This window comes from Hyperolius riggenbachi, chromosome 4 (assembly GCF_040937935.1).
Source record: "Hyperolius riggenbachi isolate aHypRig1 chromosome 4, aHypRig1.pri, whole genome shotgun sequence".
NCBI classification, from domain to species: Eukaryota; Metazoa; Chordata; class Amphibia; order Anura; family Hyperoliidae; genus Hyperolius; species Hyperolius riggenbachi.
The window spans coordinates 172326628-172350934 of NC_090649.1; the positions used below are offsets into that span (position 1 = coordinate 172326628).

General features: G+C 42.1%; 2 protein-coding genes across 3 annotated transcripts in view; one reads left to right on the forward strand and one right to left on the reverse strand.

Annotated features, from left to right (window-relative positions):
- LOC137504727 (transient receptor potential cation channel subfamily V member 6-like) overlaps window positions 1-12050 on the reverse strand; it is a 91391-nt gene extending 79341 nt beyond the window's left edge. Inside the window, exons 1-3 of the mRNA XM_068233312.1 lie at window positions 12040-12050; window positions 8765-8856; window positions 3192-3314 (exon numbers count right to left, since the gene is read on the reverse strand). Of these exons, the coding sequence (XP_068089413.1) occupies window positions 3192-3314; window positions 8765-8856; window positions 12040-12050 (226 nt within the window). The remainder of the gene's footprint in view (window positions 1-3191; window positions 3315-8764; window positions 8857-12039) is intronic.
- Window positions 1-24307, forward strand: part of LOC137570592 (protein tilB homolog) — a 98259-nt gene that overhangs the window by 1625 nt on the left and 72327 nt on the right. The window contains exons 2-3 of one of the 2 annotated variants that reach the window (XM_068279290.1): window positions 18100-18277; window positions 23711-23733. The gene's annotated coding sequence lies outside the window, so the exon portion shown is untranslated. The remainder of the gene's footprint in view (window positions 1-18099; window positions 18278-23710; window positions 23734-24307) is intronic. The other variant, XM_068279289.1, reaches the window with a different exon arrangement.

Below are 24307 nucleotides of genomic sequence, written 5' to 3' on the forward strand. Positions count from 1 at the left end.
TTAAGAAAGTTTCTCTGTGGCCAGTGCCGTGTATCTTTTCAGACTAGTGCAAAAACTTCCCCCTGTCCAAGCTTAGATTTGTGAAGCTCCACTATGCAGTTTAATACTGTATCCATCTTCGGAATAGAATAGTCTATAGAACCAGTTAATGTGATATTAATAAGGGGTAATGTTGCATTAAAAGCAATGAATTGAGCATTTCAGAAATTGATGGAAATGATTTGCTAAGAAGATAGAATCACTTTTATTCTATTCATTAATCTCTAGTGTGGTGGTGCCAGCTAATGACTGGATGGTATTTAAACCGTGTTTAAACTTTTACCCATGTAGATCTTAAAAATGTTTAATGATCAGTAGCAAATTAGCAAGTTATTCCATGCCAGCTACTCAATGGCAGCTCAGGTTTCATTGGTCATTATGTACCCAATTGTATGGTACGGTGCTGAGACTAAAACAACAGGCATCTAATGAAAGGGTCTGGTTTCACTAATTTAATATTGCTTCTAGTGTCTAGAAGCTTTTCAGCTGTTCAACGTTCATGCTGGAATAGTGAAACTGGTCAGTTCAGCTTCTCATTTCATATTTTTTTTAAATAAATATATAATGAAATATGCTTATTAGAAAAATCAGACAATAGAGGATAGGTAAAAGGGAAAAAACAGTGGAAAGCTGGAGAAGAATCTTCAGAGTGTAGGATAGGTGGGAAGGTATAGAATCTGAGTCAGAAAGGTGAATAGAGATAAAAATGAAAACACTGGGGATGGGGGTGAATATGGGTATAATCATAATGGAATGGAAGAAAGGATGGTAAATAACAGTGAGTATGGCCAGGAAAGGTGAACAAACTGGTAGTCATAGTTGGGTGGTAAGAATTGGAGACTGCATAAACTACGGTGAAATCAATTAATCCTTTGCTCACTCTCATTGCAGACCAATCATTTAGGAACCAGAGCTATCCCTACAGCTAAGTTAAAGGCAGAGGTTTTAGTTACCCAAAAATTGCATTATTTTGCATAGTTGCATACACTGAGCAGAGGCTCCCCTGAGTTTGGATGTGCCTAACTCTGGCACTCTAACATGCATAATGCAACTTGTAAGCATAAAGTACAGTGCATCAACCTATCAAAAGATTAGGAGCACCTATCCTTATCCTGACGTCCTGTGTATGTGGACACACAGGGCCTGTTTTATCTACTGATTTAGCTAATTCTCACCTGGCCACTGCACAAGGACTAGAGCAGAGCCCCAGGACAGGTGAGTTGATATGTTGACAAAAACGGTACAGGGGCCCCAGAGTATTGAGTGGAAGGGGGATCTGGGGAGGGCGGCAGTCGACTTAGGGGCTTACTTTCTGATTACTGTATATGTGGTGTAGATATGGTATGAGATATAATACTGACTTAGTTCTGGGGCCTACAGACGCTGTTTAAGCCTTGCTTTATAAGGCTAAGCTAGCTAGGCTAATTAAAGTTAATGGTGGTGAACCTACAGAAGCCATTGCGATTACCCAATCGCGAATTATGACCAAAATACTGATCGCTCATGGAACCGTGCTGAAAATTGCAGCACTTCTCGATAATGAAAATCGATTCCCATAATCAAAAACACTTCTCCTGTGGACCCCAGGCCTTGGTTGGGCCTATTTTTAATTGTATCTCTCAAGCAATCCAAAACTACATTTATCTGGCATATACCAAATCCCTATAGGCACCAGATAGCTGAGATTCTACTTCACATAAAAGACTAGCACAATACTTTCTGTTAGTAGTGAAAAGATTAAGCCTATGATGGTACACTGAAGCTAGTCAAACACAGGTCATGTAAAGCAAACTTGAAGTAAAAAAAAAAAACACCTTATGATATAATGACTTGTATGTGTAGTGCAGATAATGAACAGAACATTAGTAGCAAAGAAAAGAGTCTCATGTTTTTATTTTCAAATATATAGCTTTTTTAATAACATTGTATTGTTGTATTATATTTGCAGTTTACAAACCACACTCTGTATTTTAAACTATAAAACAGAGCCATTGAACCTTTGAATTCTCCTGCAGGAACACCTCATCTGAAGCTGTCTCAGCCTGCTTCTTTTACATCAAAGAGTTCAGAGAAGCTCTTTTGCATAGATACCAACTTTTAACTCTTCCTGTACTGGAAAACAGTATGAGACTCTTTTCTTTGCTACCAGTGTCTATGCCTTAGCTGTACTACACATGCAATTCATGATCTCATACGTTAATTTTCACTTCAGGTTTGCTTTAAGGCCCAATATGCAAGCTGATCGAGTGCTCTCCATTTGGAATTCAATTGGGTAGTGATCGACTCACGGATACCACTCTGAGCACGAAAGGGGAACACAAAACGGTAGCCGGAGCCTCTCCTATCGGGGGAGAGCCTGTCCCAAAACTCTACGCCCCTTTTACAAGTCAACCCATTGTAAGTGCAATAGCTTTTTATAACCTAATAAACGCATACAGTTTTACACTATGTGGAATTTTTTTCCCTTTGAGGAATACTTCTGTGATGCATGGTGGCAAGTATATGAGTAACTGACTCCTAGCAAGTGGATGATCCAGAGGAGGTGGGGGACGGCCCTGAGTGTCCCGATGTGCGACCTGGCCTAGTATAGGTCCTACCGTCTGGTGAGTCTGGGCCCTTGTGGTGTGGTGGTGGATTTCTTAGTGAAGAGATCACAGATGTCAGACTGTTACCATACAACCATAGGGAAATAAAAATTGGGACTACTTGCACCTATTGCATATAAACCGAGGTCTTGGTTGTGCAGGCGCTACCTTCTCTAAAAAGAAGTGATCGACTCCTATTGGACACAAAAAACTCATTATTGATACGTTTCAACTATCGAGCATTTTTCAAACCACATTGCTCAATGCAGGGCAACACTATGGGAAACTGATCCCTCACCACTCCAGCCTCACACAGAGATTTTTCAACATTTTCACTATACTGCAAAAATTGATTGATAATCAATCAGTTAGTCAAAACATTACTGGCAGGCTCAATCGAAGTGATTGAATCTGGAAGAAATTGATCGGAAAAATTGCTGTGTATGGCCAGCTTAACACTAACCAATGTGCAGTGTATCTTAAGATATTATTCCTAGGAAGAGATTCTGGTGAGTATGTATTTTTTTCTTAATTAAAAATCTATGATAAATATATGAATGTGCCTACCTTTATAAAAGTCACATTCTATTTGTGAGTTGATTAGGTAAGGGTAAGCATCCAGCAACGTACACAGTGCTTCCTTATTGTTATACAGGGCTGCAATATGTATCCCATTTTCCCCCATCGCACCTGCAGGAGAAGCAGAGCATATCAAATACATCATGATGACATACATTTTCACTTGTTGGTAAATGTGTGCAAGTACAGACTGAACAGCAATTCCATCCAAGCAGTAGTCATAAAAGCTAATGCCTGTAAACAGATGTTTCTCAAAGGAAGGGTGCGCTGCAGAGAGCTTTACCACAGAATTCCCAAAGCAAAGCACCTAGTGACAACAGTTTTGAATAAGAATAATACCATTTACTGACTTGGTCTTCAGGCTCAAATATAGAAATATACTGTATATACTGTATACACACACACACACACACACACATATATATATATATATATATCCTTACTCATTTTCTCCTAGGAGATAATTTTTCATCTTCTGTTTAAAATAACTTTTCAGCACTCTGTAGTTTAAAAGGTAAGTAAGAAGTACTGTCACTACTTTAGCATTTTGGACATAGCTGCTATGTCCAAAATGCTGCCCCTGCTGCCGCTTGTTGCCGCGGCCAATCACGCATGCTCCCGCCACTGCCTGTTAGCCCGGAGATCAATGAATGGGAACATAGTTCCCATTCATTGATCTAAGTCCCCGTATGAAAGACCAACACCGTCTATGAGACGGCTCCATCTTTCACAAAGCCCGTCCACACATTACTTCCATTTTGCATAGTAATACTATGCATACGGAAGATATATGCGAGGACATCTTGAGGCCAAATAGTAAAATTACATGTACAAACATTTCAAAAAAAAAATTCAATTTTTTTTTACATTTAAAATGAACCCCTTACACTCCCCAATTTTTACCCAAAAATGTTTGGGGTAAAAAAATAAAAATACGCAATAAAAAAATACATAAATAGTTACCTTAGGGACTGAACTTTTTAATATGTAGAAGGTATATTACTGTTACTTTTTAAATTATGGGCTTGTAAATCGCTTGTAAAACTGAAACAAATGCACCTTTATTTCCAAATAAAATATTGGCGCCATGTATTGTGATAGGAACATAATTTAATTGGTATAATAACCGGGACGAATGGGTAAATAAGATACATGGGATTTAATTATGGTAGCAATTATTATTTTAAAACTATAGTGTCCGAAAACTGAGAAATAATGATTTTTTCCATTTTTTTTCTTAATTTTCCTGTTAAAATGCATTTAGAATAAAATAATTCTTAGTATAATGTACTACCAAAAGAAAGCCTAAATGATGATGGAAAAAACAAGATATAGATCGTTTTATTGTGATAAGCAGTGATAAAGTTATTGGTGAATGAAGGGGAGGTGAAGGTTGCTCGGGTGGTTAAAAGGCATTTAATAGATAAGGGCCCATATGCAATTCTGTTTTTCATCTGAGTTTTCTCCCAGGAGATAATTTTTCATATTTGATTTTAAATAACTTTCCAGTTACACACCAGGACGTTGCGTTTAGGGGACGTTATAGGGCACATAACGTTCCCCTAACGCAACATCTGGTGGTGCTGGAGCAGGACGCTACCAAGAGCCGCGTTACAAGCAGCTCTTGGTGCGCCTGCTCTGTCGGAGGCACTGCGGAGACCACGTGAGTGGAGCTCTCCGCATCACAAGGTCCCGCCAGCCAATCTGCGGCCGCTCCAGGATGTAAACAATGCAAGTGCAGTGAATAATAAGTAGCCATGTGCCTGGCTACGTAGCGGCCTCTCCCCGCCTCCTCTCCGCCCATAAAATGGAAAAAAAAAACCCCTACTGAGCATGTGCAAACAGTCTAACACGGCTTAGCCATGTGTAAAGTACTGCATGCAGTACCTTATGTACACGTGCTGCGTTACAATGTAACGCAACGTGGGCACTGTGAACAGCCCATTGATTTTTCATTGCTGTGCATTGGGGTGCGTTACAGGCTGCTCTAACGTGCGCCTGTAACATCCCACTGTGAAAGCAGTCTCAGGGGGCTTAAAATGCATTTTATTGACAAGTTTAAAAATATCACCTAGGAGAAAACTCAGGTGAAAAAGTGAATTGCATATGGCCCAAGGTGTGAATATATCGCCTAGGAGAAAACTTGGGAGAGAAAGTGAATTGAATAAGGGCCTTAATACCTGAAGCTTGCTCTTTTACTGTCTTGATTTAGCCAATAAATGGCGTCACCATCATTAAGCCTTAGACTGCCACTATTAAAAAAAGAAAAGAAAAGAAAAGCTTAAATCCTGTGCCAGCTATTTCAGGCATACTGGTCTTTATGAGTTTTAGAATGTTTGCCTCCATATGTCATGGCTGTCAAAAGGCTCATTTTCACCAAAACTTCTTCCAAAGATACGCCTTTAGATGTCCGCGACGTATGGATGTGAACATTCAGAAACACCTAAAGACATTTTCTAGCATGCAAATGAATTTTAGCCTGTAAAACATTTTTAGCTGTTTTCAGCATATGGAACTGGACATTTTAAAACAGCTAAAGATGTTGGTGGCAGTCTAAGGGCTAAAAAAGTTCTGGTTTAACGGAGTAGCATGCCTCTACTACTTGCCTGGAACTTATAAGTAAAACAGGTGTTCTAACTTGACTCTGACTGTCCTGATATACATACTTGATCCAAACATTTCTCCCAGAAAGAGTCAGTGGTAATACTAGACTGTGATAACTAGGGCAGGTACTATAATTGATCACTTAGGTCTTCATGACCACCTAAACATTCCCAAGTACTTAGTGAAATAATGCACCAAATGAACGTAATGAACCTGATATTCTAAGGTCCTCCAAGGCAGCATGATATTGGATCATTAAGTCAAAGAATATTGGAACATAATGGATTATTCATGCCTGACTTGATTATAGCAGAACATATTTGTCATCGAGTAGGAAAGGATATTGGCCTCTTGCTTCATTGGGTCTTGAATGGTTAATAAGTTGCTGGCTGTGTGGATGCAATCATCTGCATGCCACCAAAGCTGAGAAGTTTGAGAAACTCAGTACAGCCTAAAATTAGCGAAAAATATTTTTGTGGTAGTGCAATATTGGAACAGCAACCACACAACTGCTGATTCACTAAAAAGACAATTTTCAATAAACTAATATGAGTAAGGTTCTCTAAAAAAACCATAGTAAATTAACTCCTGATTTCTATTTGCTCATGGATTGTATAGGATATTGTACTTTTGGCCCAATTTATTAAGGTTCTGTTGGACTTGAAACTACTGGAGGATACTACAGAAGCTAAAATGTATTGTCACAAGCAAATGGTCCCAGCCCTGATGCAGGGCAAACACCCAAGCCATTTAGGTTAGTGTTTTAGGTCCTTGAATTTGACCATATTTTAAGTAGGACAGGGAATATCTCTCCAAGATGTTCTGAAATTGAAATGAACCCTGCTTTGAACTGGAACCAGTACCTAATCCGGTATGAATACTTGTTACTAGCACAGGCAGGTCTTAGTGCAGTGGTTACCTTGGGTTTACATGTTTCTGAAGCTTGCTGATTGGGTTGGTGTTTAGCTTGACCCATATGGGGTGAAGCTTGGCCTATTTGATCATCACTATAAAGCCCAGATATTTAAAGAGTTAACTGAGAACTTTGGTCTTTCTGAGACATAGGGGTACTTTATGAAAGGGTAAAATAATTTAAGAATAAAAACAAGTACTCAGCTGTACATTTGGATGTAGCTGGAGCACATATTGTGGATCCTATGGGTATAAAAAAGGCAATAATTGGTTTCTCAAACTATGCCAGTAAGGACAGGAGTGTTCCCTGACTCTCTACTAAATAGCATTGGAAGGTAACGGTGAACTCCATCAGTGTAGGTTTTCACCAATATCCTCTATATTTTGGCATACCCCTAGTTAGTTTTTACAAACTCTTCTACCTAATAGACAATTTTTAATCAATTCAAGCCTGGTTTAAAGGATCAAATATGTTCTTCTGTCGTGTTCACAAGCCTGGAAAACCTTATGTAATAGAAAACTGTAAATCAATTTCAATGGCAATATAGAGCATCAACCAATTGTCAATGTGAAAAGTTGGGAAACTGTAACCTTAACTTAATGCAATAAAACTAGCTTTTGCCTTTAAAGAAAGCGTAATATAAACCCTGCAAAACAGATACCGGTAATTAATGAATGCTAACATTAACTGCATGCTAAGGCTAACCTAACTCACCTATACTTTTCTTTTCAAGTGTTTTTTTTTTTAATTAAAGAAAATGGTTACAACAGGAGAAATATTGACAAAAAAAAGTTCAAGCACCTGATCAAAGACAGTTGACGAAGAAAATTCAGAACCAAAAACACCTGATCTACCAAAGGCTACTCATGTGTCTCCACAGTCTGTCAGAACTAAACACACTCTTTTCTGTGCATTATTTGTATCGCCATGAGTTGTTTTTTTCTGGCAAATTAATAGTGGCATAGATGGGTTGTATTTAATTTTTACTGCTGACTTTCGGAACTGACCCATGTAGACATGTGTGAGATCCTGGCCCATATGCAATTCACTTTTTCACCTGAGTTTTCTCCTAGGTGAAATTTTCAAACTTGTCAATAAAATGCCTTTTAAACCACCAACAATCAAGCAAACACTCAAAATAATTTTTATAGCAGTTTTTCACCTACTTTTTGGTACTTTTTCCATTGCAAAATCCTAAAAAGTTGGTATATATTGAAGATGAAAAATTATCTCCTAGGAGAAAACTCAGGTGAAAAAGTGAATTGCATATGGCCCCCAGAGTCTTTTATTTCCTTTTACATGTCAATATAAATGATGTTACTTTCTATGATTATGGTTACTAAGTGATTTAAGATGAGGTCTAGATAAATGTGTTGAATTGATATCTATAGAGCAACTTGGTGGAGTGGAGTGGAGTGTCTGTATACAGACCTCTTGTGTTCTTGGTGGTGGTATAATTACACAAAAGCTCCCTCAAGAGGACCTACGTTATTTAGACTTGTTTTAAATAATGCCATACAGTGCTGCACTGGAATTTGGTCCTTGTTTGTAATAAATAGGTGTATGAAGATTGTGTTTTGTGTTGAGGGAAGTAGTTGAGGTAAGTAGTCTTCTTTATGTAGCAAGTGTGAGGCCCCATCCTCAATGCTTTATTACATTGTAACTACATAAACACATTTGCCCTGGACATTAGAGACATGGACCTAAACAATCTGAGTACAAATTGTTGAAAATTAATATCCGTAACTAAGTAAATCAAAATCATTAAAATAATAAATCTGGTGTTCATTGTCCAACAAGTTTGGAGCTGTCCAATGCAAACAAGCAGGCATTTGTTTTTGTAACTTGCAGAGGACAGGACATTTGTGCCATTTGCACAGTGCTACTAAATACACTTCTACTTGTAAATAAATATTGTTGGGAGATGTCAGCAGGAATAAATCTTCAAGAAGGATGCATTTGGTAACTAAGCTGGGTCATTCTGCATGGCTGAACAATTGACTGCCTTGTTTAATAGCACAACAATTTAAAGTTTCTAGCATACCTTTCAGAGATGGATTAATGTTCTCTCCAATTAGCCTTTTCAGAAGTTTTACATTATTTTCTTTTGCCGCTTTGAAAAACAAGTTTTCTTTTCTGTCAATAACAAATAAGGTTATTTCAAATTTAAAAAGGGAAGGGATTTCACTTAGTTGACTTTTGTCTTTTGTTTTATCATAAACAGCTGGCTGGAAACAATGGTTAGCATACAAAATCTGAAAGTGAACTATAGGTATCCTAGGATGGAAATGACCTGATCCGTGCAAGAGTACATAATGGCATGCCGCGTGGTGCCAGTAGTAGCAAAATAAACTACAATTACCCCCACATATCATCACTGGTGTCAATGGGCATTATAGATACAAAAAATACCCCAACATGTTGCGTATCATCCCCACAACGAAAGTGCAGTCACCACTGTGACGAACAGCCCCGCAATCTCGTCTAACTTACTCCAGTACCATCAGGGGTTAATCGCCTCTGATGGCTTGTAAGACTGTGAGCAAGTTGACGTTAAAATAGCGGTTGCTGAGTCGTCAGGTAATAATGCGACAACGCGCGCCAATCTTGTCTAATCTGACACCGTTACCATTCGGGGAAGAGACACATCCGATGGTTTGTAATATGGTGAACAGAGTGACGCCAAAGATTGGTCGCACCGCTGCCGGCAATGTGACGTATGCGCAGTCACCCACCAATTCCTGTTCCCTTTGCTGCAGTTTACCATAAAGCCTCAGACCCTGAGGGAATCCTGAAGACAGTCAGAACTGCAGGCAAAGTAACCTTTTGGATTGGTTGGTGAGTCCACACACAGTCCAATTTCGATTGTATATACAATCGATACAATCTGTGCTCTCATATAGAGGCCAGGTCGCTGCCACCAATCCGCAATAAAAGCGTGCGAATGCGCTAATTCTAACTCTAGCTAAATCCTGTAGGAAAAAGGGTTAATTAGACAACCTGTCTAGAGATAGCAAAACTAACAATATTTAATATCAAAACAGTTATGGTAACATGTCTCTCTGAAGATGTGAATTCTTTTGGCGGAGATTTGTTTCAGAACAGCACTTAGACGAACGATTTTTAAATCGTTTATTTAAAGAAATAATGCAAAACAAAATATAGCAATAGAAACAATTTGATACAGAAATAATAAGAGTTCGTTATGAAAATAATAGCTGATTACAGTCTGAGCAGTTTGTCAAATTACCGTGTCCTTTGCGGTAGGTCCCACAGAGATATATAGTCCAATTCTGGAAAGTTCTGTGGAATAGGTATTAATCCTTTTATCATCCAGCCCAAATCCGTGATGGTACAGGATGGCTGGGCAAAAGACTCTCCCTCCAGGCTGAGTGTCAGTCAGTTTTAGCTCTTTCTCTGCCAGGGGGTGGAGTTGTAAAAGGAGATGTTTCCCCCCTTAACAATCTGACCTCAGGCTGCTGAAGTCCGCCCCTATTGTCTGAGGGACAGAATTGGCAGTTTCTCCAAGTATGCCATAACTCAGCGGATATCTGACATATCATATAAAACCCAACATTTTACATTCCGTCAGCATGCGCTGAACCAATCGATATCAAACTCGCTTGGAGTGCCACCTTCCCTGCCTATGTAATAGATATCTCAGGCTGTGAGATGACTAGGTGGTCGGTTAACGTCTCAGAAGGTGTGCTGCGCTATTCGCATGGCGTACTGTGAGTTGTGGACCGCTGGGCCCAAACGGTTCCGCAATATCCATCGAATTATGGACTACTATGAAATGAGATATCAAAAGCTCATTAAGCCAGAGACATGTCTCTGGGTGTTCTCAAGACAGGCAGGAATATCACCTAATGATTTTACAATGCGTTCCTGTATCCTGCTTCTTATCAGCAATTCTTCGTAGTAGATCTGTGAGCTATGTGAATGCTCTGGTTTCTTGGGTTTTATTGGGGATCGTCAGGAAGTGTAAATAAGCACTCACATTCCTCATTGCAGGGCTGGTGAGCTGGAAGAACACTCATTTTTTTCTAAAAGCAGGCTAATGCATTTAAAGGGGTACTCCAGAACCGATTTTGTGCGCAATTACATGCGCTTGCCGCAATGGCGTTCGCGGAATCGTGACAACCACACCTGGCCATCATTGGTGTTCAGTGCCCAAGTATGCCTGCTCCTTCATCATTCCTGCTCAATGTGTGTGTTGGGGATGGGGAGAGTTACATAAAGTCATAAAAAATGACAGTTTTGACACTTATGCAAACTCCATGCAGAGACCTATTTTAAAACTAAAGGATATCCGAGGATGTTTACACATACTCAACAGTTTAGTAACCAAAGCTTCTAATATGCAGCCCCTGCATGCTGTGTGTTCACATTACACATGCTGGCTTGGCGCCCTGTATTTGTCGCCATCTTGAAGCACATGATTCACCCTGCTTCATGAGATATCCACCTTTCCTATCCTCCCACCTTACTGTCTAACCATACTCCCCCTGTAGGTGCCTAACCCTAAAATCTATTGCCTAACCGTAAATCCCCCCGGTAAGTGGCTAAAACTAACCAAGATAATAGGCAGAAAAATGACCGATAGTTGTAGCCAATCATCTACGATCTGCTGTAATTAATAACTACTATGTTTTTATGTAACTAGCCTTTATAAGTACTATGTCTTTATCTAACTAGGTACATATAAGGCAGTCCGTGCACAGCTTCCTTAAATCACATTTATTCGACCAGGATAGTCACCAGCAGACATTTACAACATGGTATGTGAATTCACAGCATGTACAAAGAACGATCTAACCTGATTCCAAGACGGGTGCGGGAGTGTGACCAGGGGATGAGAGGACGGCACAACCGCCATTTCGCGCCGGTGTGGCGCTTGCTCGCGTGCGTGTGTCCTAGGGCAATGGCGGCGTGCTCGGACCTCCGTGATGTAGACAGGAGGCCCCGCCCATCACGCTCGCCATTGGCCCACGGAACTGAAGAGTGATAGTGATTGTGCTGAGGAGGAGGGGGCTCGCCATATCATACGGCGTAAGTGACAGAAGAGGCTTTCCTCTTTTCAACCAATGGGTGTGGGAAGAGGAGGATCGCCTCAGTGCGGCAAATACAACAACATAGTGCTACATTAACATCATAGTGAGCGCTGCAAAGGGAAACACACGTGGAACAGTCATGTGGTGATGACCATATTAACACATTTTTTGTCATAAAGTTAGAGTTTTAAACCAAGTGAAAATAAATTACCCATCATAAAAGAATATGGCCCGCCTTATTCTGTGCACCTTCTTTGGATCATACCTGTTCCCCATAATTTCTTTAATGTCTGCTAACATTAGAAACATCTTTATTGAACCTTTCGTTTAATTCTATTTATTTAAAAAAAGGAAAAAGACCACCTCATTCCCTAATCTAAAATCATCATGCAGTTGGGAGAGAGCATGGGAAGAAGGACACAAAGTGCAGAGGAGAACCCCTGAAATTCAAGGACGGCATTGCACCCACCTAACCCCATATCCCCTCCAGGGGCTGGCTTAGCCCCTACCCATACAGTATATTATCAGGGTGCCGGGGTGGGGAACAGGGTGGCAGGAAATACGCTCCCCCAGTGATCACTAGAAGGAGCAAGCTGGGGGCGTCATTACACACCAGGGGAAAGGAAAGGGGGAGAGAAAAGAAGGCCGGGGGATCCCCAAAAATTTGCGGCGCGCAGCGGCCCATGCAAACCCACCACGGGTCTGACAGGGGCACATCGGGCATGACAGTGCAGACAAGGAGGGATTCATGCATTAGGGGGGACAACCACCAGGGCAGATCCATCTCCCCTCGGTGATGTCCTCTCTTCCCCCTGAGCAAGGCGGCAACTTCTGTCCACCATCATCCGTGCATTGTGCACCTGTCACCAAACGTGCCCCCAAATGTCCCAACCCCCGGGCGGAAGCCCATGAGCCGCGGCGCGCCACCCCTGAGCACAAATCCAGAACAGAAGCAGTAGCCGCAGGGAGAGGTGGGCCACCAGGGAGAGAAGATGTGGAAGAGGACAAAAAGAGGAGAAAAGAGGAAGAGGAACATACTGCAAAGAGGTGGGGAGGAGGTGGATTGTAACCTAAAGGGGCACCCCTATCGGGGTCCAATGTTGAGTAAACAGGGTCCCACCCATAGAAAGTACCAGACAACTTAAGTAGCACAGAGAGGAGGGCCATTAGATGGCTCAAGCTACGCCGCGACTTGGTGGTGAAGGTGGTGAAGGGGGGAAATGTGGTCATCATGACGGGTGAGGCCTACACGCGAGAAGCATATAGGCCGTTGGACAATCGGAAGTTTTACGAATGCCTAGATTGCAATCCGACCACAAAATACCAGTCGGCCCTCCGTACGTTGCTAAGGCGGGGGGTCGAACTGGGGTACATGCCACAGAGGTTGACTGTTGACCTTCTACCCACGTCCCCCCGGTATCCTGTGTGGTACCATCTTCCCAAGCTGCACAAATCTATGGAGAATCCCCCGGGGAGGCCCATAGTCTCCGGATGTGGGTCCCTTACGGAACGGCTTTCCCATTTCTTGGACCACTTGTTGCGTCCCCTCCTCGTGGGGGTTCCAACTTATCTGGCTGACACATTGGACGCAATTAACGTTGCTGAAAACGTGGTGTGGCGACCTGGATACAGATTGGCCACGATCGATGTAGAGAGCCTCTACAGCCAGATACCCCACGAGGAGGGTATTAAGGCAGTCCGCAGGTTCCTCGACAGGACCAATAAGGACACGGGCTACAAGGACTACCTGTGCGAGTGCCTCAGGTTTGTCTTGACGCATAATGCGTTCATGTTTGACGGAAGATGGTACCACCAAACCCCAGGGACGGCCATGGGAACCTCTGTGGCATGTACCTATGCGGGGCTCTTTTTGGGGGCCTGGGAGGAGGATTACGTGCTAAATCCATCCAATCCCTTTCGAGGGAACATCAAAGCATGGTCGCGTTATGTGGACGATGTGCTGGTTGTGTGGCAGGGAGGCCTTCAGGAATTTGAGGAGTTCATAGAGCACCTCAATGTGAACAGGATAAACATGCGTTTCACATCTGAAATCAACGACAGGGGTGTATGTTTCCTGGATTTGATGATCAAACCAGATGGGGCCAAATTGATCTGTGAGGGTTTTAGGAAATCGACGGCTGTCAATTCACTGCTGCACAGAAGCAGCTACCATCCTGAACATGTTAAGGCATCCCTGCCATATGGCCAGTACCTGCGTCTTAGGCGCAATAATACCAATCTAGGCTCTTTTGAAATGCAGGCAGGGGAACTAACTGCACGCCTACGGGCAAGCGACTATGATGCCACTGCCCTTGAGACAGCAAAGGATAGGGCCAGGGAGAAGAATAGGTCCACCCTCTTAGTCAGACAGCCCAAACCCGAGAAAGGCGGCTCCTTCCCTTGTACGTTTGATTACACCCCCATGACGAAAAGGTTATCTCAGGTCATAAAAAAGAATTGGTCACTTATAACTAGGGACCCCACATTGCATAAGATCTTTCCTGACCCCCCACGAGTAGTGTATAGGAGAGCCCCAACGTTAGGTGATATTCTGACGCGGAGCGAGTACCGCTCAGCTACGCCATTGAATTGGCTAAGCAACAGACGTCCCAAGGGAAACCATAAATGCGGCAGATGTAAATATTGTCCGCGGATGATGGAGGGCACCAACCTGAGAATGGGGGGGGGTCCAGTGGGAGGTAAGGGCATTTATAACGTGCCAGACCAGGTTCGTTTCCTATGTTATTTTTTGCCCCTGCCAATTTTTTTATGTGGGCAAAACCACCAGACCCCTCAAGGAGAGGGTGGGGGAGCACTTTAAGTCCATAAAATCTGGGAAGGGGTGCCCACGTCTAATTGATCACGTAAGAGAGGTCCATGGAGGTAAAGCCAAATGCCTGAAATTCGCAGGGCTCCTACACGTCACTAATCCCAGAAGGGGAGGTAATAGGGACCAGGAGCTGACCCGACGAGAATCCCGGGTGATTCTACGTACAGAGGCAATGGGGCCATTGGGCCTCAATGATAGGCTGGAACTATCCTGTTTCCTGGACCCTTAGAGTAAAGTCCCCCCCCCCTCCCTTTTCTCTCCTCCCGCTTTCTGACTATCCACCTATGGGTGGGACCCTGTTTACTCAACATTGGACCCCGATAGGGGTGCCCCTTTAGGTTACAATCCACCTCCTCCCCACCTCTTTGCAGTATGTTCCTCTTCCTCTTTTCTCCTCTTTTTGTCCTCTTCCACATCTTCTCTCCCTGGTGGCCCACCTCTCCCTGCGGCGACTGCTTCTGTTCTGGATTTGTGCTCAGGGGTGGCGCGCCGCGGCTCATGGGCTTCCGCCCGGGGGTTGGGACATTTGGGGGCACGTTTGGTGACAGGTGCACAATGCACGGATGATGGTGGACAGAAGTTGTCGCCTTGCTCAGGGGGAAGAGAGGACATCACCGAGGGGAGATGGATCTGCCCTGGTGGTTGTCCCCCCTAATGCATGAATCCCTCCTTGTCTGCACTGTCAGGACCGTCATGCCCGATGTGCCCCTGCCAGACCCGTGGTGGGTTTGCATGGGCCGCTGCGCGCCGCAAATCTTTGGGGATCCTCCGGCCTTCTTTTCTCTCCCCCTTTCCTTTCCCCTGGTGTGTAATGACGCCCCCAGCTTGCTCCTTCTAGTGATCACTGGGGGAGCGTATTTCCTGCCACCCTGTTCCCCACCCCGGCACCCTGATAATATATATGGGTAGGGGCTAAGCCAGCCCCTGGAGGGGATATGGGGTTAGGTGGGTGCAATGCCGTCCTTGAATTTCAGGGGTTCTCCTCTGCACTTTGTGTCCTTCTTCCCATGCTCTCTCCCAACTGCATGATGATTTTAGATTAGGGAATGAGGTGGTCTTTTTCCTTTTTTTTAAATAAATAGAATTAAACGAAAGGTTCAATAAAGATGTTTCTAATGTTAGCAGACATTAAAGAAATTATGGGGAACAGGTATGATCCAAAGAAGGTGCACAGAATAAGGCGGGCCATATTCTTTTATGATGGGTAATTTATTTTCACTTGGTTTAAAACTAACTTTATGACAAAAAATGTGTTAATATGGTCACCACCACATGACTGTTCCACGTGTGTTTCCCTTTGCAGCGCTCACTATGATGTTAATGTAGCACTATGTTGTTGTATTTGCCGCACTGAGGCGATCCTCCCCTTCCCACACCCATTGGTTGAAAAGAGGAAAGCCTCTTCTGTCACTTACGCCGTATGATATGGCGAGCCCCCTCCTCCTCAGCCCAATCACTATCACTCTTCAGTTCCGTGGGCCAATGGCGAGTGTGATGCGCGGGGCCTCCTGTCTACATCACGGAGGTCCGAGCACGCCGCCATTGCCCTAGGACACACGCACGCGAGCAAGCGCCACACCGGCGCGAAACGGCTGTTGTGCCGTCCTCTCATCCCCTGGTCACACTCCTGCACCCGTCTTGGAATCAGGTTCGATCGTTCCGCTTTGTACACGCTGTGAATTCACATACCATGTTGTAAATGTCTGCTGGTGACTATCCTGGTCGAATAAATGTGATTTAAGGAAGCTGTGAACGGACTGCCTTATATGTACCACGTATCACTAACTGTTCATGTTAGCCCGGATGCACGCCTCCACCACACACTGAGCGGAGAAGCGGAAAAAGACGGAGTTGCCATTTAAAGGTGCAGGGACCAATCTACACCCCCGTTACTGAGTGCCAGGCATATCCACTTTCCTTGTGTACTTTATCTAACTAGCCCCTCCCAGTTCCTCAGGGGGGGGCAGATCCCTTCTTCCATGTGTTCTGCCCAATTTGCACACACCCTATTCCATGTCTTGCTGCCTCCGTATGCAGCAGCTACCCTAGGCCTTGGCTTTATGTCCTTTGCAGAAATCCACCCCTGTAAGCACCTGGTCATTAATGTTGTACTCAGTAAATTCTTAGGCACCTTAAATATTGAATTTCTAAAACTAAAACATGCACCAAAACCCTCAAGATTATATTTCAGTTGTGACAAATTATTATTTGGATGACACCATTACAACGTGCAGCAGAAGACAAACTGGCCCAGATTGACCACAGTTTCCTGAAGCTGCAAACAATGGGTATGATTGACTAAAGTTTTCCTGGACTGAGAACACTGGCAACGTAAGTGATCCTTCAAGCCTGGTCTGAAATGATTGAAATTCTCTGTGTCTGCTATTATTTAGCGAAGGCTTTCTCTTGCCTGGGTCATATTACATGTCAGAAAGAGCTGCTGAGTGATTAGTGAATTAGTGTAATACTTAAGCTATTGTAGTTCCATGCATGCACCCACAACAAGAACTGTTTTCTAATAAATCCAAGCTGACCTGGATTTTTGTTAATACTTTTACTGTAAATGCATCCATACAACTGTAAAACACAACCACAAATCCATCGCCTGCTCAGTAACCCTCAATACTGAATTATGTTATTCAGCAGCAGACCATTTTTTAATAACATGTTTTGCTTAATCACTTATGCTCTTTAGTGTTCTACATTGCTTTCAAGCTTTGGAAATCCTTTAGAAAATCAGGCTAAGTACGTCAGTACAAAGCTAAGGCAGTTCATATGAGTTAGGTCAAATTAGTGCATTTATATTATAAATTCACTTATCTTTTCAAGTAGAATCTTCCTAATAGTTACCTATATAGGTAAAGAAAGTTGGACATGTAACACTCACTGAAATATTTTGTCATTACTGGGACATCTGGTTTCATATTACTTGTACATGTGTAGCTATGTACAAAAATACACAAGGAACCTTTACTTTCCTTACGGTAGGAGCTTGACCCTTTTTCCTGGAATTTTGGTAGTTGGTAAGCAGTAGATAAAAAGAAGGGACAACAGGTTTATTGTATTTGTTTCCTAATTCCTACTTAAGTTCTTCAGGTTTGAGTGCCTTGAGCTCAAGATTCTAGACACCCTTCATAGCTTCTAGGTTTAAGTCCTAAATAATTCTATCTTCATTCCCTGCATAGCTTATGATCTCAGGTAGCAAAAGATTACACTCTAACAACTGGTACCAAAAATAGTTTACCATCATTTTTTAAAGCATAGTGAAACTAGAAGAGCAACTAGCAGCTGGATTGGTAAAGTGAGATATTTACTTAGGTCTTGAGAATTCATTATTTTTCCAATAGACAACACCTGACCTCCCATAAATAATGGTCCCAGGCAGTTCTTAATATTTTCTTCTACAGGTTTTAGACAATGTTTTGATTAGAATTGCGTCAAAATTTACCGGAATGTAATGAATACTGTAATAAATACAGTGATTCGTTTTTTTAGAGCATGGCAAAGATTCAGAGACCTTCCTTTCAGCCTTCAGACACAGAATGAACACAGGTGACATTATAGCTAATGGCCAAGCTGTCTGCTTCCAGAAACCCAAAGAGCAGTGGTCAGGAATTTACAGTGTCTGGAAATGCTCATCGTATGGTACCAGGACTTTATTATTCAATTTCAAGTAAGGTTATTGATAATTTCAGAATACATCATCTGTTATAATGTTACCCTGTCTTAGTATATTGTCCATCCTGTAAGAAATATTGAAGATTTTTGTGCTCATATTCCTTACCTGTACTTAGAATGCTATTAAAAAACATGTATTCTAAAGATTGCCGATAATTACTCAATCACCTACACTTGCCTTGTCATCAGCTTCATGGTATGAAATAAACTCACATTCATACATGACGTTTTCATCTTCAACACCTTTACTCAGGTCTCACTGATACATCTGATATGGTCTCATTTCTTATGCATTCATATGCAGGTTCCAATTTCAGCCATATGCTTAGAATTTGAATGAATGTTGGAGACAGCATTGACCTGCTACAGCACTGTTCCATTTGGTCATTTACACCCTGACCCGTGTTTTTCTTTCTTTCATCAGATGTTTGCTCTATCTGCTTCTACCCTCATTTTCAAATTTCCATCATTTTTCAAACGTTGCATCCTACTACAATTTTCTTAGACCATATTTGTGCTCAGCATATTTCTGTCCACATACATCCCTAATTCATACTCACAACTCTGCTTCCATTAAAATTCTATTTGCTCTCTTCTATCTTTGGTCTATTACAGTGGTCCTCTACCAAGGCTCTGATACAATTCAGAGAGCAATAATTTGTGTTTGAGTGCAAATTCATTGTTTATGCGCATTAAGGATCGCACATGCATAGGCCTTCGTTCCCAGTGTAGGCCCACTGAGCAAAATGCCAGAGGGCATAGCACACTGAACTAGCAGATAAACCATGACCCACCTGGGGCTAACACACATCATATTAAAATCAACCTTAACCTCATCTTCTCCCTTCCTATTACAACTCCAACTCATAAGATAAAAACCAAATTTTATACAGTCTCCAATCCAACATCTACTTACTATGACTATCTTCTCTAACCAAGGATAAGCAGCTAGCTACCCACTATCAATATACCATTATATCTGCACAGGATTAAAGGCCCATACACACGGAGTACAAATGTCTGTACAGACATGTGTTGAGCGACGGTTCGCGTGACAGTTCATTCATGTGGACAAGGCAAGTGACAAAGACAGCCTGCAGACTGTCTGCAGACGCAGCCATGTCCGAGCGACTGAACTGGTGTATCGATTGCGGGTTCTGTTGTGCGAACCGTAGCAAAGTCTGTTGCTGTCCTCACGTGTGTTTGGAAGTCTTCTGCAGACAGCAGAGTCGCTCTCAACAGACATCCGGTTGTCGGCTCTATCTGTCACGGACAACGTCTGCCTTGTCTTCGCCCTTTCTGTTGTCGCATGTGTACAGTTGATGTCTCTTGTCTGTTTGTCGCTGCTCACAGCTACAGACATTTGTACGTCGTGTGTAAAGGCCTTTAGTCACTCCTATCTGCCATCAGCCCCGATGTGTCAGCTGCCAACCCTGTCGCACTGACCAGACTAAAGTGCTAAAATGACACTCTAGGGCAATTTATGCAAAAAGCAACACAAAGATTTTGATACAATACAAATGTGCCTTACTTACACCAATTTCTAGTGTGTTTTTGATCTTCAGCTGAGCAACCTTATTTCATCCCTTCATATACTCACAGTCCTAAAATCCCAAACTTCTTTTCAAAATCTACGAAGCCCTTCTCTGTCCTCCTCCTCCCACATCCTATTTCTCAGCAGATGACCTTGTCAAACATTTTACAGATACAATGAATAACATTAGAAACAGCTTGATAATACAGTGTCACTTTCCTAAACCGACTCCTCCACCCCACTCTAGCTCTATTGTTTCACTCAGACTGCCAATGTGCTTAAACGTGCAGGATAAGTATAACAAGCAATCATCACACCAACAACAACAAAACATATGTATAGTGCTTTTCTCCCATAGTTCCCAAAGCGCATAAGCCTGTCTCAGATCAGTACATACCGCATAGAAGCCAATCAGAACACATGCAGTGCATTGAATGTACTGATATCTATTGTGACCCTAAAACAGATAACAAAAAGGTATTTTTCATACTCCTACTCCTATAGCAGCGATGATAATTCTAGTCTGGATGTTGTAATGCCTAATAGTTATTTCTGCGTGTGGCACATAACAGGTTCCAGAGCTCTAGTCACAGAATACACCCGCACATGGGGAAATGCAATGTAGATACCTGGAACTAAAGAGAGATTTATTCATTTCAACTTATCCCTGAATAGAAACCTATAATTCTGAAAGTTTGGATTCAGAAAATACAAGTGAAAATGTGGTGACAGTCATAGGCACACTATCATGACTAAAAAATGGAATTGTATGAATACATACATTTATATTTCATATTTTAAGATAAGAATAAGGAACATGCGGGCCCTTGGTGTATTATTATATATGTGGGAGATAGAAGTAGCATTCAACATTGGATATCAATTCACTTGCATAGGCAGCAGCTGACGTAACAAGCAGTTATGGCACAGTAACTAACAGGATAACATTCTCACCTTCAGGATCCTTTCTACATGGAGTTTGTATGTACTCCTCCTGTTTGTGTGGGCTGATTCCCAAACCCCAAAACACACTGGCAGGTTTATTGGCTTACAGCCTAAAAACATGTCCCAGACCATGGTATAAACATTAGATTGCGAGCCCCACAAAAGGGCAGATAGTAATGTTAGGTGTGATGTTGATGTACTATTATTATTTATTTTGTATTATTTATTCCATTTATAAAGTGTCAACATATTACCCAGCGCTGGACAATAAATATTAATACACACAATGTAAACAAGGGGTGACAGACAGGGAGGTAGCAAGTGGTTATACAACATAGCACAAGGTTATACATACAATCAGGGTATAAGATGCATGATCGTGATTTTACAGAGACCCAGCAATTCAAGTCCAAGTTAGTCCATGGGAAGGGTGTCATAGCTGAGGTTGCAAGATCAAGGACGACACACTAAGGTGGGGAAGACCCTGCCAAAGGCTTACAATCTACACAGTATACTGTAAGGTCCGCCAGAGAATGTATAGTGATAATTCCTGTCATAAGTCATTGTATGCTTTTGTTGCACCAAATTATTACAAATGACTATTTCATTCTCTAATAAGTTTTAAAGCTCAGTAATTTGACTGTGCTCATAATAGGCTAAGTTTCATTATCATCATAATAATATTATGCATTTGTGAAGTGCTTACACATTTTCTGAAGTGTTTGAAGAATTCATGCCATTTACTGTCCCAGCAGGGCATACAATCTAATGTTCCTACCACAGTCCGAGGCCAATTAGGTGGCCTTCTAAGCTCCCTAAACAAAGATGAAGAAACAGTACAGCAACATCTGAGCAGCCATGCTATCCTCAAATCCCCCCCCCCCCATATCTTATTGATACATGGGTTTCCCATTGCCCCATTTGTTCCCAATGTAACTCCTATGTGCTGCAAATGCAAACATGCAATTACATCATTGTGGGCATCACACTGAGGGTGCAAGGATCTGATCCCATGACGGTTGGAGGTGGGACCAAGCACCATCGGAACATGAATCAATTTGGCAAGGTACAGTAAGTATACGTTCAACATAAACTGTGCCTCCCAACATGTCTGACATATTACTATGGATCTGTAAGTGAAACGTAAACAAAGTACTCACAGGTCTTCTTTAACCTGTATTTAAGATTTTTCAATTTTGGGGGGAAAAAGACCCTAGAAAACACATGAGAGCATACAAACCTCATTCGGGTATTCCCAAGGTCACAGGCAGGGGCATAACTAGAGGGGAGCAGCCCGTGCGATCGCAGGGGGGCCCAGAGTGGTAGGGGCCACCAATTACTAACCTTCCCTTCCTGCGATACAGGGGACTATACTTCAGTTAAGGTGTTTTTGTGCCTACCCTAGTTATTTGTGTGAAGATATTGATGGCCACACTTGTTTTATGACCCTTGTGAGATGGACCCAAGGCCATGAAGGGCACCAAGGGGAGGCAAAATAAGGGGTGTAAACATTTTGTGGGGGGGAATCAAAATTTCTCTGGTGGGCCCCATGAACGGTAGTTATGTCACTGGTGACAGGGCTATTTACTTAGCCACCCACCCATTAGTATACCTATTTATATAGCACCATCAAATGGCTTGGCAGCCTACCAAACAAACTGACAATAACAACTAACAACTGCAAAACGTACACTATAAGAAGCAATAACAGAGAGCATCTTGCCCTTTCAGCTTACAGTTTAGAAACATAAACAGGTGGGCATTAAGTGGTTCAGATTTTACATTGCTCATAATGCAAAACAAAATGAGATTTACTCAAACAAATATACTGCATACATAGCATAGAAAGACATACCCTGTGTAGACTTTGGTCTGGTTGGTTTGTATGGTGATTATACTCTTCCCAGGAGCCATATTGCCAAAAGAAATAGTGGACCAGATGCTCAGACATGGGTCCGTTTTCATCACTTTACAATTTCTGCTAAAAATAAGTTCTTCACTGATTTAAACCTGTTGGCACGTCCTGGAGGGATTAGTTATGTGTCATCTAGCTACACATCCTGCGGCCTTTCTGCACAGTGTGTACAGTAAATAATTGCAATGTATACTGGGATTTTTTTTCGTAGTTGGTATGTTCATCTACCTGGCTGTTGTGCTATGGATGGGTGTATGGCTTCTGCAGTTACCAAAATAAAGTGATTTATAACATCATTGTTCCCTTATTATTCCATACAGTGCCTTGGGGCTCCAGCCAGTATTTTAGAAAACACGGACTGACATTCACTGAATGTCACTGAAAGTCCTATAGTTGTTGCATAACTCAGAGTCAATCTGTATTCTGGATTTATCTGGATAGAATGCATTCTAAATTGGCATATTAATAGTCTGTTTTCAGTTCCTTGTTGCTTATGAGTGATCATTGACTAACTCTAATTCAATTTGAACATGTGCACATTACAGTTTGTCATTGCTAAATAAAGGTATGGCCTATCTTGCACGCAATACTGTGAAAATCCTGGTGTGTACTGTAATACCGGTAATCATTTCCTAGAAGGAATTTTATACTAAATAGACACTACATGATTTTTTTGTTTACTGGCTACAATTCCTGTGACCATTCTCCCTTGGAAAGGCACTTGTGGTTATGGATAAGTTTCCCTGCAAGAAGATAACTCAGATACTTGCTGATCGAGAATGTAACCTTTGTAAAAACTAGAAGACAATACTCACTCCTGCACAATGTAATTAAAATTGTGAGATTATTCTTGTCAGGAGGGAATTATTTTGCTAGTGGATTGGAAACAATCATTTTCTTAGTTCTACATCAGTAACTGTTGATCAGTTCCTAATTTTAGCTTCTCTTTCTTCTATTATGGCTCCTCTCCCTGCTTGGCTGTTGCCCCCCCCCCCCCCCACACACACACACACACACACACACCGGTTCACCAGAGGATATCTATGGGAGGAAAAAGGTAGGATGCTACAGCCAGTGTAAATGTTTATTCTTTGGCCTCTCAGTGCCATCCACTCAATTACCTTCCAGAACTGTTTTTCTCAACACTGTCCTTGTGACTCCCCAACAGTGCATGTTTTGCAGGCAACCTTACCTATACACAAGTGGGGTAATTAGTGTCTCAGCTAGGTGGATTACTGTATATACTCGAATTTAAGCCGATTCGAGTATAACCCGACACCCCAACTTTTACCTTAAAAAAAAAAAAAACTGAAAAAACTGTTTGACCCGAGTATAAGCCGTGGGTGGCAAAAGCCACAACCACAATAACCCTCACAGCCATGGCCGGCAACTACCATATGTTAGAAAAGCAGCATAAACGCAGCAGATTGCAATTATAAGCCAGAACATAGGCCTACAATGGAGATGGACATCCAAAGATCTCCTGTTGCAAAGTTTAAGCAGGAATACAGATAAAGCAAGGAATGCAGAGCCACATAGTCATGTATCTAAAACTTGATATAGGAATGCAAGTATTCTCACCACTGTTCCTGTATGCCTTCCAAGGCTACAACTCGAGATGAGGTTAGCTG